This window comes from Nomascus leucogenys, chromosome 8 (genome assembly GCF_006542625.1).
Source record: "Nomascus leucogenys isolate Asia chromosome 8, Asia_NLE_v1, whole genome shotgun sequence".
NCBI classification, from domain to species: domain Eukaryota; kingdom Metazoa; phylum Chordata; class Mammalia; order Primates; family Hylobatidae; genus Nomascus; species Nomascus leucogenys.
The window spans coordinates 76,671,631-76,685,284 of NC_044388.1; the positions used below are offsets into that span (position 1 = coordinate 76,671,631).

Consider the following 13,654-nt stretch of genomic DNA (forward strand, 5'->3'; position numbering starts at 1 on the left):
TATGTAAAATCTACATTTTAAACCATATATTCTCTTTATAAAATAAAACTTTGAAAACTACTGAATGCAAAATAAAATTAAATAAAATAGCGCATACTTCTGGGAGGATTTACCGGCATACTATCTGGAGCCAGCCTTGGATCCGGAGACCTTACGGTTATCCAATCCTGACTCTGCCATAGCGACCTCGGGAAAGTTCTCGCCCCGACTGGGTCTCGGTTCCCTCAAGAGTCCAATCGGAGGTCGGAGAGCTGCTCTCTGGGCGTCCCTCCAGCTCGGAGCCCCGGGCCGGGGGAACCGCGCGGGTCCCGGGCTGGAGCAGCGGTCTGCGGGCGCCCCGCGGTGCAGGCCCGGCCAATCAGCGGCCGCGGGGCGGGAGCGGTGGCTGCTCGGCGGGCGCGGAGCGGAGCGCGAAGCAGAGGCGCCGCCGCTGTCCCGGAGCAAGCCATGCCGCGCTTGTCTCTGCTCTTGCCGCTGCTGCTGCTGCCGCTGTCCCCGAGCCTCGGAATCCGCGACGTGGGCGGCCGGCGACCCGAGTGTGGTCCGTGCCGGCCAGAGGGCTGCCCGGCGCCTGCGCCCTGCCCGGCGCCCGGGATCTCGGCGCGCGACGAGTGCGGCTGCTGCGCTCGCTGCCTGGGAGCCGAGGGCGCGAGCTGCGGGGGCCGCGCAGGCGCGCGCTGTGGCCCCGGCCTGGTGTGCGCGAGCCGGGCCGCGGGGGCGGCGCCCGAGGGCACCGGGCTCTGCGTGTGCGCGCAGCGCGGCACCGTCTGCGGCTCCGACGGTCGCTCGTACCCCAGCGTCTGCGCGCTGCGCCTGCGGGCCCGGCACACGCCCCGCGCGCACCCGGGTCACCTGCACAAGGCGCGCGACGGCCCTTGCGAGTTCGGTGAGTCGGGGTCGGGGATTGGATGGGTAGAGAAGGAAGGATTCCAACCCTCTGGGGTGTGGAGCGAAGGATCCCCCTGCCCAGTGGTGGACGGCGCTACCTGGCACTCAGTTTCCCCTTAGGGAGCAATATTTCTTATCTCTCCTCGTGCTCAGAGAGACTGGGGCGAGAATCCTTGGAGACACCACTCACTGTGCTAGTCGAATTTTTGGTGAGCCTGCTACCCCTTTTGGTACTTAAGTACCTGCTGATGCAGTCACTTATTTGTAGGCATGGTCTGTTTGCCCTGCAGGAGACTGGGAGTTAAGGAGGGGGATCCGAGTTCCCAGGTATCCAGCGCTAGGTGGATTGTTTGAATGGGGAGGAAGGGAAGTTGAGGATGGGGGAGGAAGGGAAGTAGAGGATGGGGGAGGAAGGGAAGTAGAGGATGGGGGAGGAAGGGAAGTTGAGGATGGGGGAGGAAGGGAAGTAGAGGATGTGGGAGGAGGATGAGTTCCAGACTGGGGAATCAGGAGTCACCAGGCCAGAGCACCAGAGCACCAGGGCCCCAGGTGTGGGATGGGGCTGAGCTGGGATGCTGAGGGAGCTCTATCCAGGAAATGTAAGACCTTTGGAGACGTAAGATCTGAAAAGATTGTGGTGCTATTAGGGGCAGACCCAGGTTTCGTGGGTCTAAAACATATATAATTTGGAGAGTCCTGCCTTAAGTAAAGGAATAGAACTGCTAGGGACTTAGAAACTTATTATAAAATGCTAGGGACTTAGAAACTTAAGCTTCATTGACATCACAGTAAAATAATCTCTGAGTGCTATAGTTGCCCACCCTCTTTATGTACCTGTTGAAAACCAAACAAAAAGAAACCAAAACGTTAGCACTGCTTTACCGGCTTCCTAAGCATGAGTGTATCCCACCCACGAGGTTTTGAAGTGCCCCTGTGTACTCTGCCTGGAGTGGGCAGTGCAGAGTTTAGGGTGAGTGAGAAGGTGGCCAGTGAGTCCCAAGGAGCCTGGGTTTCGGCCTGGAGTTCAGGCTTCTGGGAAATAATTCTGGCCTGAGCCCAGAGACCAAGTCCAGACTTTAGCGCCTAAATCAGTGTAATGACTTAGCTTCAAGAAAGAAGCTTGGGGTGGGGTGAGACCTTTCCAAGCCTTAAGAAGTATCTAGTAGTCTTTCCTCTCAAGTAGTTCAGGTAGATGTACCCAAGTCCAGGAGACGCAGTGGGTTGTTGGAGATGGGGCAGGAAGCCTCCTGTCCTGGGAAATGTAAAACCAGTGTGTGGCCAGTTGAGCACAGGAAAGTCACCATTGACTGTTCCTAGCTGAAGCTCCCCATGGAGGACAGAGCTGGCTGGGGGTGCATCTGTGCTGCCGCTGGCTCCCTGAGTGGCCCTGGACGGGCCCCTTCCCCTCTCTGGCCATATCAGCCCCAGTGGAGTCATTGTTGAGGTCCCTTTCACTCGAAACAGTTAGTTTCCGCCCTGTGGCACTTAAACAGTCCTGTCTCTTTCCTTTTGCTAGTTCCTATCACTCGTTTTTATAGCTGCTTTCCTCAGCAGTTAATTCACAGGCAATTCTCTTTGTCTCCAGACAGGTAACACTTTAACTCCACATGCAGGAGACATAAGAAATGCTGACCAGGTCCTCAGACTATACATGGTGCTGATGATCTCAGATAATTTCTCCCCAGAGTGGCATTCTCTTCCTAAGAGAAAGGCACCTTAAAGACATTCAGACCAAATCTGCTGTTATACAGAGAGAGAGACTGAGACCCAGCAAGGTCAGAGCCCTTGTCCAGGGTGGCCAGTAAAGGGTGACCAGCTCCCTGGTCCCAACACCCTGTCCAGTACTCTTGCGGCACAGGACTTGATAGTATTAAGTCAGGCAGATGGTGGTTACCATGGTTACCAGAGTGCGGCCAGATGGCAGATGGAAACTCCGTACCCCTAATTCACTGAAAATTACCAAATGACAAGTAAATGTGACAACCCCTTCACTCTCATCTATGGGATCTGAGGCCCACCCCAGGCACAGACCCAGGGAATAAAGATGTTCGTGGGGCCACACGGAAGCAACTCAGAACTGCTTTTCATGATCTCATTACTGACAGGCGTCAGGCCTCCCCGGGGTTCAGCCCTTCTTCCGCACCAGCCTTTGTGTCATCCACCACAGAACCGGGCACTGTTTGCCTGTCACTCTCTGTCCTGAAGTGCTAGTGTGGCCTCTGCCCTTGTGTCCGGATAAAGCATGAAGGTTTGGACAGGGGATGTTTCCTAGCCCAGGCAGCAGCTCATTCTGTGCTGCCCTAAAGCCATCTTTTATTCAGAAGACACAGCGGGAGCATTTTTTAACAATGCCCCTGGGGATCCTGGTTGAAGGAAAACAGACTGTGAGTCAGAGCAGGGCTGTTCTGCTTCAATATTCGCGATAAAATCACCCCTCCTGACTCCTTGGGTACCCAAGCACCGAGATTTCATGGAATGAGGCCTCGGGAAGTATTTATTATGTTGTTCACAGTGTGTGAAGGGCCCTTATACATGCCTCTGAGGAGCCTGGGGAAGCAGTTTTCAGGCTTAAATTCTGCCCTTTCTTCCTATGCCCTAAAACGCCCCAAACTGCCACATAATGAGAGTGATCCTTTGATCTGCACACATGTATGGAAGACTCACATATGAATAATTCTTACTGTTGGAAATTGCTTTTGCATCCTTTTTTTTTTTTTTTTTTGAGACAGGGTCTCACTGCATCTCCCAGGTGGAGTACAATGGCTTGATCACAGCCCACTGTGATCCTGGGCTTAAGGAATCCTCCTGCCTCAGCCTCCCAAGTAGCTGGGACTATAGGCACATGCCATCATGCCCAGCTAATTTTTAGAATTTTTTGTAGAGACAGGATCTTACCGTGTTTCCCAGGCTGTTCTTGAACTCCTGGCCTCAAGCCCTCCTCCCACCTCAGCCTCCCAAAGTGCTGAAATTACAGACATGAGATACCATCCCTGGGCTGCACCCATCTTTTTACATGATTTTTACAAGTGCCCTGGGGAGGTCTCCTTCCCATTTGATAGAAGGGAAAGCTGAGGCACATGGAAAGAAATTCCCTGGAGCCACCTGGCTGTGAAAGGGCTCCAGTGTAGGTTTGCCTGGCTGTTTTGTTTTGTTTTGTTTTGTTTTGAGACAGAGTCTCGCTCTGTCGCCCAGGCTGGAGTGCAGTGGTGTGATCTCGGCTCACTGCAAGCTCCACCTCCCGGGTTCACGCCATTCTCCTGCCTCAGCCTCCTGAGTAGCTGGGACTACAGGTGCCCGCCACCACACCCGGCTAATTTTGTTTTTTTGTATTTTTAATAGAGACGGGGTTTCACTGTGTTAGTCAAGATAGTCTCGATCACCTACCTCGTGATCTGCCTGCCTCGGCCTCCCAAAGTGCTGGAATTACAGGCGTGCACCACCATGCCTGGCCTGCCTCGCTATTTTCAGATGGGCACTGCATAGCTAGCCACTAGCAACCTGATCAGTAAGGTGCTGTGCACCTGCCAGCCTTGAATCTTGGGAGTTTCTCAATCTGGGTCCACCTTCCTGTTTTTCCCAAGGTTTGTCACTTGTCCCTCTATTTAGCACTGGGCTATAGCTCTTGAGAGAAGCCTTGAAGGATGGGGAGAGAATCCCAATGCTAGCAAGGGGGAGGCACAGCATGAACTGAGAGGTGGGAGCCCTTTGGTGGGTGTGCAAGTAGGCCCATAGGGCCGAGGCCTGGTAGGATGGTTGGGAAAGGAGATGACACCCCAGAGTAGTTTGGGGTAGGCCATTGCAAGTCTTGAGTGCCAGGCCGAAGGGGGAAGCTTTATTCTGCACTTTGGGAGGCTGAGGTGGAAGGATTGCTTGAGGCCAGGAGTTCAAGGATAGCCTGGGCAACACAGCAAGATCCCATCTCTACAAAAAATTCTAAAAATTAGCTGGACATGATGGCATGTGCCTGCAGTCCCAGATACTTGGGAGGCTGAGGCAGGAGGATTTCTTGAGCCCAGGAGTTCGAGGCTACAGTGAGCTATGATCATGCCACCGTACTCCGCCTAGGAGACAGGGTGAGACCCTGTTTAAAAAAAAGAAGAATGAGGAGGAGAAGGAGGAAGGGGGGGGAGGAGGAGGAAGAAGAAGGATGCAAAAGCAATTTCCAACAGTAAGAATTAATCGTACATGGGTCTTCAATACATTCTGAATTATTGGTTCAGCTTCTCACTGGTAAGGTGGTATGGCCTTAGTATTATGATGGTTATTACTGCTCTCATTACTTTAAAGGCTGGATAATTCAGTGTGTGCACCCTATTTGTTAGCATTGGGAGAGGGTTGGGGTCCTACGGACAGCAAGTTAATGTCATGTTTCAAATGATAAATTAGATAGGAACAGGGTCCTGGCCAGCACCCGCCAGGGCATTGAGTCCTGGCAGCTTCAGTGAGCTCCTGAGACCCTGAATCTTAGAAAATTCACCTTGGTTGAAATTCCAGCTCCACTTAGAAACGTAGGTCTGTGCTAGTGTGTGTTACCAGGTAACCAGGAGAGGCAGCGAATGCCACTTCGTGAGAGGGACAAAGAAGGGGGTTTGTGCTCAAAACCCTTTCATGCTGAGGGAGGAGATCCGAGGCAGAGGCTGCAGGGAGCAGGATTAAGCTGTTTCTTGTTCCACATCATAACGTGACTATTAGCATAAATTATCAGGGCTGTTCAGTGTGTTATTAAAATCTTGGTTGTGTGCTTTTTAATACAAGCAGATGGGGTCCTGGGGGATGACTTGATATCCTTTCTTTCCCTAGCACCATTAACTTTAAAGAAATCTCAGAGAGATTTGGGAAGATTTTTTCATTCCAGCCATCAATGATCGATATAATTGACGAGGTAGGGGGACAAATCACCACACACTATAATAATAATATTGATCCCTTTCATTTGTACAGATCCACAGTTAATAACACAGTCGCATCCATTTTCTCCCTTCACCCCAAGGATGCGAGGCTGTGGTCATTATCTTCATTTGCAGATAAAAAGGAAATGATAAGCAACTTGCCCAAGCTCAAGTGGTTGGCAGCCAGACCCCTGGGCATTTGAGTCTCCCTCTGGTACTGTTTTTGCTCACCCCACAGTACTGCCTCCTGTGACCGTGTGCATCTGGGTGACTGTCTTACCTGCTGGTTAGCCCTTGGATGGTTGGATTTCTGCAATTCTAGGAAACAAGTATCAGCGAGGAAGAGCTATAGGGGGATGAAGCTTCCACATTCACAGACTGGGCTAGCTAGAAGCCATCCTCCCTCCTGCAAGCCACATCATTCTTGTGAAAGGCAGGCAGAAAGGAAAGCCCTGGTTCCTCTGGCAGTGTGGCGGCTCTGGCAACAGTAAGAGTATGTGCTTGGCTCCCCAGAGTGAGGGCTGTAGTCATGGTCCCTGGTGCCTCTCACCCGAGGCCAGAGGAGGGTCTCATGCACGCAAGGAGCTTTAGAGGAGACTGCCTAGGGACAGCACACCCTGCTGAGTCCTCAAGTCCCTCTGCAGAGGTCTTTTACAGTTTGTAAGGGGTCTTGCAATTATTCCTCACAACAGCCTTTGGGGAGTGGGCTGGGAAGGGAATGGATTCCTGTGCCCATTTTAAAGAAGAAGAAACTGAGGCCAAGACTGGGACGTGGCAGAGAAAGGATTTGAACCTGGACTCTTCCACCCCTGCCTGCCACGCTCTCCTTCCTGCCTGTGGTGGCAGCCATGACATTGAGCACTCCAGAGCCATGCTGGAATGAGCCCTTAGTGTCAAGGCCAAATTGCTCATGTTATGGGTTATCTTCACAAGAGCTGTTCCCTGGGGGTGATGTTTGGGGTGTTTCATTGTTGTATAGAAAAGAGCTAACACGACAGGCCTGCAACCGTATCCTTAGAAACGCCTGCTGGCAAGGTTGGCCCTGGGCTGGTATCTGGGGACTTAGATTTCAAGGGGGGTTCCACTCTTCTCAGAATTGATGAGAGTGGCTCACTGTGCCTGAACTGTACAAACAATGTGGTTTATGCTGAACCCCTGCTTTCCTTCTCGGAGTGTGGAATTTGGGTATTCAGTTAGGCAGAGAGTGCCTCTGTGGCCAGCTCCCAGTAAAAACCCTGGGTGCCAAGTCCCTCTTGAGCTTCTCTGGTAGACAGCATTTCACATGCTTGTGACTCCATGGGGAGGGCTCTTGGAAGCTTGGGCCTGCTTCCCCCACCCTGACTTTTTCCCTTGGCTGATTTTGCCAGATGGGAAAATCCTTTCACTGTAATAAATCACAGCCTGAGTACCACTATATGCTGGGTCCTGTGAGTCCTCCTAGTCCTCCTAGGAAATCATTGAACCGGAGAGTTGTCTTGGGGATCCCCCAACACAATCCCTAAGCAACTCATCTCTTATTCTGGATCGGACACCATACAGATAACAAATGTTCCACTTTAGAAACCAGTGTGGGAGGGAATGGAATCATGGTGCCTGGGTTTGAGTCCCTGTTCCTCCGGGCACTTTACCTGAGTCTTGGTTTTCTCATCTGTAAAATGGGGATGGAAGCAGCTACCTCACAGGGCTGCCATGAGGATTAAAGTGTGGTGTACATGGAAGGGTCCTCTAGGGAAAAGGCAGGATGGTGTTAGCACAGTGGTTCAGAAGAGCTTGGGATCTGGAGCCAGATCACTGGGCTCACAGCCTCCTCACTACACCCTTTAATGCTCGGTAACCCATCTGGCAGCTGGAGAGATTGCTGGAGAGATAAACAGGTTAATACCTGTAGGCAGAGGAGTGCTTAACACACAGAGAGCGCTGTACTAGCTGATAGCATAATAACAGTGTTGTTATTATTATTGATCATAAAGAGCTACTATGGATAAAAATATTTTAAATTTAAAATCAGATATGTTAAAATATATTAAAATTAAAAACAGGGCTGGGAATACAGTGACTCATGCCTGTATTCCCAGAGCTTTGGAAGGCCAAGATGGGAGGATTGTTAGAGGCCAGGAGTTCAAGACCAGCCTGAGCAGCATAGCAAGACCCATCTCTACAAAAACAAAATTTTTTTTTAATTATCTGGGCATGGTAGTGCATGCCTGCAGTCCCAGCTACTCACGAGGCTGAGGCAGGAGGATTGCTTGAGCCCTGGAATTCGAGACTACAGTGAGCTATGATTGTGCCACTTCATTCCAGTCTGAGTGATAACATGAGACTCTGCCAAAAAAAAAAAATTAGAACCGGATTATTATGGCATGAGCAACATGAAATTTTCTGAGGTCACAGAACAACTGTTCTGTATCTTGGCTATAGTGGTAATTACATGACTGTATCCATTTGTCAAAACCTAGAACTGCACACCAGAAAGAACGAATTGTGCTTTGTGTAAATTTAAAAGTAAATAAATAAATAAATAAAAATTTAAATGTCCCTTTAATGTGCTTTGACGTCCCTTTAAAATCAGGGCCTCTTTTGTAAAGGAATTTGTATTTTTTGCCACAAAATCAGTTACAAAGTCAGTATTTCCAAGACAGTCTTTCTTAATTGTAGTTGTTGAAAGAGAGAGAGAGACTGAAACATGAAGAGAGAGAGATGAATTGTGATTTACTGGTTTACTCATTTAGGCCTGAAAGGGATTGATGAAATCACATTTAAAATGTATGACTTTACATGAACAAAAGTAAACCACGCTGATTGAGAGTCCCCTTGGTATCCAGGTCTTTCTGACTGTCACCACAGTAAGCCACTGGAGCACTGGTTTGGGCTCCCCTGGAGGCGGCATCCCAGCGCTTGTGTGGTTGGGGAGGCGCTGGCGGGACAATGTGAATAAATTAGACTGTCTTTGTCATCACAGATGGGGCTCCTGCCGGAGAGCTCAGTGTTGTGGCTCTCTGTGGCTGTCAGGCAACGTTAGACATCTAGGATCTTGGTTCCAGGGGCTTTGGCTACATTCAGGCACATGGGTTGGGCACCACCCTTCAGAGGGCCCTCAGATGGACACAGCTGAATGAGTGGGCGGATCAGATAGAGGGGGAGGAAAGCAGCCTGGGATGGGGAGGGCAGTCTGTATTCAACTAACTGGTGGGCTGCTGGGACACCCAGGGGCTATGGGGCTCCAGGGGACAGCCCCAGGATCAACAGGTGGGAGTTACAGGCTTTACTAGGTGAGGGTGCACTTTCTTACCAGTAGAGTCCTCCAAAGGCAGAATGGCCTGGCTCTGTAGGTGGTGAGTTCTCCATCCCTGAAGACATGCAAATGGAGGCTGCGTGAGCGTGTCATACATGGTCAGGCACAGAATCACAGAGAATTAGGATGCTAAAGAGCCTCTCTAGTTTGAGACTGTGGCTCTAAGGCGATTTTCCAGAGATTTTTTGGTACTGGCTTGACAGGGTCTGCTTCCCAGTCTATCTGGAGGGGCCAAACTAGTCTCCTTTCTGCACCCTGATCCTCCTGTGCATTGGGGTGTGATGCGACCCTGTCCATCACCTCCTTCCTCCTGCCTTCTGTCTCCTCCCTTTGCTCTCCTTTTGTATTGCAGCCTTATCCAGGTGCAGTCTTGTGGAGAACAACAGGGCTGTCCTTGAATCACCAGGCAAAGCCCTAGGAGTTCTAGACTCTGCAGTTTGATGGCCTGGAAATGAACATGTTTGTTCCTTGATTTGTCATGTGTTTGTTCATCCAGTCATCCTTTTGCTCCGGGCCCTCACTTGCATATCACATTAACTTACACTTTTCACTCATTCCATGGTTAGATCAGCTTGACCGCCCTAGGAAGCAGGGGTGTGATCCCCACCTTATAGATGACAGCTGGGTGGGAGCATTCCCTGGCCAGGACTCTACACTGCACGTTGCCCAACACACTGTGGTGCTGGATGCCGGGGTGGCTGAGCTGCTGTCCAGTGCAGGTGAGAGCAGGTAGAAACGCCTGGCCTTGATTATTCCAGCCCAGTGTGAGCAGAGCAGATGCCAGGCAGGGGGAGGAAGGCAGAGTGTGGAGTAGGAGTTTGAAACATCTAACACTGGGTCCTGTCCAGAGAGCCCATACCCTCCCTCTCCTCTCCGTCATGTTCTGGCAGTCTAGAACCACATTTCCCTGATTCCCTGATTTGCCCAGGCTTGGGTCGGCTTCTGGGAATGGGGAGGCAGAGGGAGTGGGGGAGCCCTGGGGAATCTTTACTCTGTGCATGCAAATGGGCATCTTGAATGGACCGCAGGGGGTTGAGCTCCAGGGTGTGTGCAGCTGTTCTGCCTGGAATTCTTCCTAATGCCCTCCACGTGGAAGGAGAAAAGCCCATCTGTTAGAACACTCTGCCGTTGGTGGCGTGACACCAGCCCCTCTAGGAGTCGGCTGCCGTGTTTCCTGGTTGAGGTACAGCAGATGGCAGCCGGAGCCTGGAACGGACCCTGGGAGGGAGCAGTGAGGCCCCAGCTCTGCCACAGACGGCGCTGGGGGAATTTGGGAACTCGCCCTTCCCCTCTGGACCCCTGCTTCCCCATTGGTAAAACAATCATTGGATCAGGAGATCGGTCGGCAGCTTTCCAGGTCTGAGGAAATCTCTCTTTTAGGATTCCTGCCCAAGCGTGACGTGCCGCTCCCCTCATGTCAGGACATCACAGCGGGCTCTCGGCGGCAGGGGAATTTAGAGGTGGGTTGCTTGGAACCCGGCAGGGTAAAGGTTGCGTCTCCTTGTCTCCTCCTCTTAGCTCCTGTGGTCGTCGTTCCTCCCCGAAGTGTTCACAATGTCACCGGGGCGCAGGTGGGCCTGTCCTGTGAAGTGAGGGCTGTGCCTACCCCAGTCATCACGTGGAGAAAGGTATTTCTGTCCAAGAACTCATGCGTCTCGTGTGTGTGTGTGTGTGTGTGTGTGTGTAAGAGACAGGGAGAAACCAAGACGTGAGTGGTAAAAATGTTTTTCTTTTAAGTGTGTTTATATATATATGCCTTTATAGGTGGGCCAGAGGATGAAGAAAAGATATCATCTGTACCACTCCTCTGCCTCGAAACTTCTACCCCAAAGCTCTCCCCTTAGAAGGGGACATTGCAACCCTTCCTGTGCCATTTACACCCTTGGCCACTTAGCGACCCAGAAAGCTGTGCTTTTACCCAGTCTGCTTCAGCTGCGGTGGCCGTGTGTGTGTGTATCCTGCTTCACTTCGGGGCTGTGTTTCAGACAGACCTGGCTGGTGGCAGAAGACTCAGTCCTATTCCAAAACCAAATCTTCTAAAGACCAGTTTTTGAGAGACCGGCAAGGATCACAGTGAATGTTGTCCCCTTAATGTCAACATCCCTGAGACGGGCGTTGAGATTCTGAATCTTTCTGTGGGATAGTGGTGATGTTCGGGTCTTTGCTGTCCGGCAGAGCGTGCTGTCTATATGTACAAGTAGGTTTAAAAAATGACTGATGTCATTTGCATCGGCATGAGCAGTGCTAGGGTTTCCGTTTTTGAGTCAGTGGGAGGAGGAGGAAGGAGGAGGGCAAGGAAGCCTATGGGATGGTCTTTATCCAGAATTGCTTTTTCTAAGCCCCCTCCTGGCATTCCTGTCCCCTGTAGGTCACAAAGTCCCCTGAGGGCACCCAAGCACTGGAGGAGCTGCCTGGGGACCATGTCAATATAGCTGTCCAAGTGCGAGGGGGCCCTTCTGACCATGAGGCCACGGCCTGGATTTTGGTGAGTGTTTAGGATTATTGGATATTATTGACTGACCATTATAAACCATCCTTTATATTTCTGCAACACATTACATGTTTCAAAGCTGTTCTTACCCATTTCTCACTGGCCCCTCCAGTAACTGTGAGGCAGGCAGGGCAGGTTTCAGATCTGCTGGGAACATATGTGTTCTGCTGCCAGGGGCAGAGTGATGGCCCCACAGTCATGTCCACGTCCTCACCCCCAGAACCGTACGATGTTACATGGCAAGGTGGTGGGAGGGAGGTTGTGGTTGCTAAACAGCTGAGATAAGGAGATTTAAGATAAGGAGATTAGCCTGGATTATCCGGGTGGGCCAGTTTAAAGGTGGGTCTTTAAGTGTGGAAGGGGGAAACAGAAGAGTCAGAGGCAGACCGAAGTGATTCGATGTGAGGAGGACTTGACCCACCGTTTCTGGCTTTGATGATGTTGGAAAGGGCCACAGCCAAGGAGTGCCAGCATCCACTAGGAACTGGAGAAGGCAAGAAAAGTAGTCTCCTGAGAGCCTTCAGAAAGAATGCAGCCCTGCCGGCACCTTGATTTTAGCCCACTGATTTTAGCCCCCTTTGGGCTTCTGACCTCCAAAACTGTAGATAATAAATGTGTTTGTTTTAAGGCACTCAGCTTGTGGCGATTTGTTACAGCAGCCCAAGGAACTAGTACACCTGCCTAAGGTCACCGGCTGGTAAAGGCGGAAGGTGGCACATTCGAGTCCTCCTACAGAGCTCTTTCCTGCCTCACAGCACTTTTACGAAGATGAAGAATGCCACATGTTTGAAAGAGTGATGGAATGAGGAGATAGGGCTCCATGTTGCATCAGTCACTGTACTTTTCTGAGCCTCCATTTCCACTGTTGTTAAGAGAGGGCTTCAAACTGAAAGACCTCTGAGGGCCTTTGTGGCCCTGGCAGTCTGTGATTTACCTGTGAGTCTCCTATAAAAAGAAGACCATAATGCTCACCCTTCCCCCACGACTGGCATGAGTTTAAAACGAGCTGATGTGCATACCCCAGCGCGTGGTCCATAGGATGATTTGGAATTGATGGAAGCGGTTGGTTGTAACAAGAGAAAGCAAAAGAGAAACAAGCTGGTTATGGAGCTGGCTGTGAACGTCCTTGGGATGCTCCCTAAGGACAGCCTCCTCATTCCACCCACAGCTCTGGGAGGCTTGGTGACTCCTCTCCACCCAGCTGAGAGATCGGGAATGCAATTGGCTGTGTGATTTTTTCAAATCAAGCACATTCCTCTGTTTTCTTAGGAGAAAAAACAGGGAAAAGAGGTTATCTCTGGTGGTATTTTGTAGAGGCTGCCCCTATAGGGAATAGTTTGTGGATCATTCTTTGGTCAGTAGATTTTTGTTCTTTTAACTTGAGGTATTTTCCAAATAACCTATACCTTGCACCTGTAATACAAAAGACCAGGTAGCTCACAGTAAAAGGCAGGTATGCGGAGGAATCATTCAGATGAGAGCCACAATAGGGAGCGTGCCTTTCAAGAGGGTCCCTGGGAAGGAAATTTACCTGCGTGCTCCTTGGCAGCCAAGGCAAGGAGAGAAATAGAGCAAGTTTTACCTTATTCTGAAAAGGAAGAAGTGTGCAGACTTATCATTAAGAACTAACTAAGGAAGTCATTTTGCTGTACCTTATATAACTGTATAAACTTGCCTGTTGTATTTCTAGATCAACCCCCTGCGAAAGGAGGATGAGGGTGTGTACCAGTGCCATGCAGCCAACATGGTGGGAGAGGCTGAGTCCCACAGCACGGTGATGGTTCTAGATCTGAGTAAATACAGGAGCTTCCGCTTCCCAGCTCCCGATGACCGCATGTGATGGAGAAATGTACATGTTCTAAGTCATTTTCAGTATTTTACACCCATGTTATGCGATATTTGAGGTGGCTTATAAGACCTGTAAGAAAAAAGAAGAAAAATACGTAAATGGAGGAAACCAGGGAGAGAGCAAAAGAAGAGTAGGGACATACTTAGATGAGCAGTAGAATCCCTGGTATATTCTGCACACATCTCCCTCTGAGCTTCTTAGCATGCAAAGGCAAGAGCTGTGAACATGATGTGTGTCCATGAGAT

The 13,654-nt window shown here is 50.6% G+C and overlaps 1 protein-coding gene across 1 annotated transcript; it reads left to right on the top strand.

Annotated features, from left to right (window-relative positions):
- The first annotated feature begins 358 nt into the window (after positions 1-358).
- On the top strand, positions 359-13,400 carry IGFBPL1 (insulin like growth factor binding protein like 1). The gene is made up of 4 exons (XM_030817435.1): positions 359-886; positions 10,588-10,697; positions 11,438-11,554; positions 13,251-13,400. The coding sequence occupies exons 1-4, from the start codon at positions 448-450 to the stop codon at positions 13,398-13,400; spliced, it is 816 nt and encodes a 271-aa protein (XP_030673295.1). The 5' UTR covers positions 359-447.
- Positions 13,401-13,654: the final 254 nt, after the last annotated feature.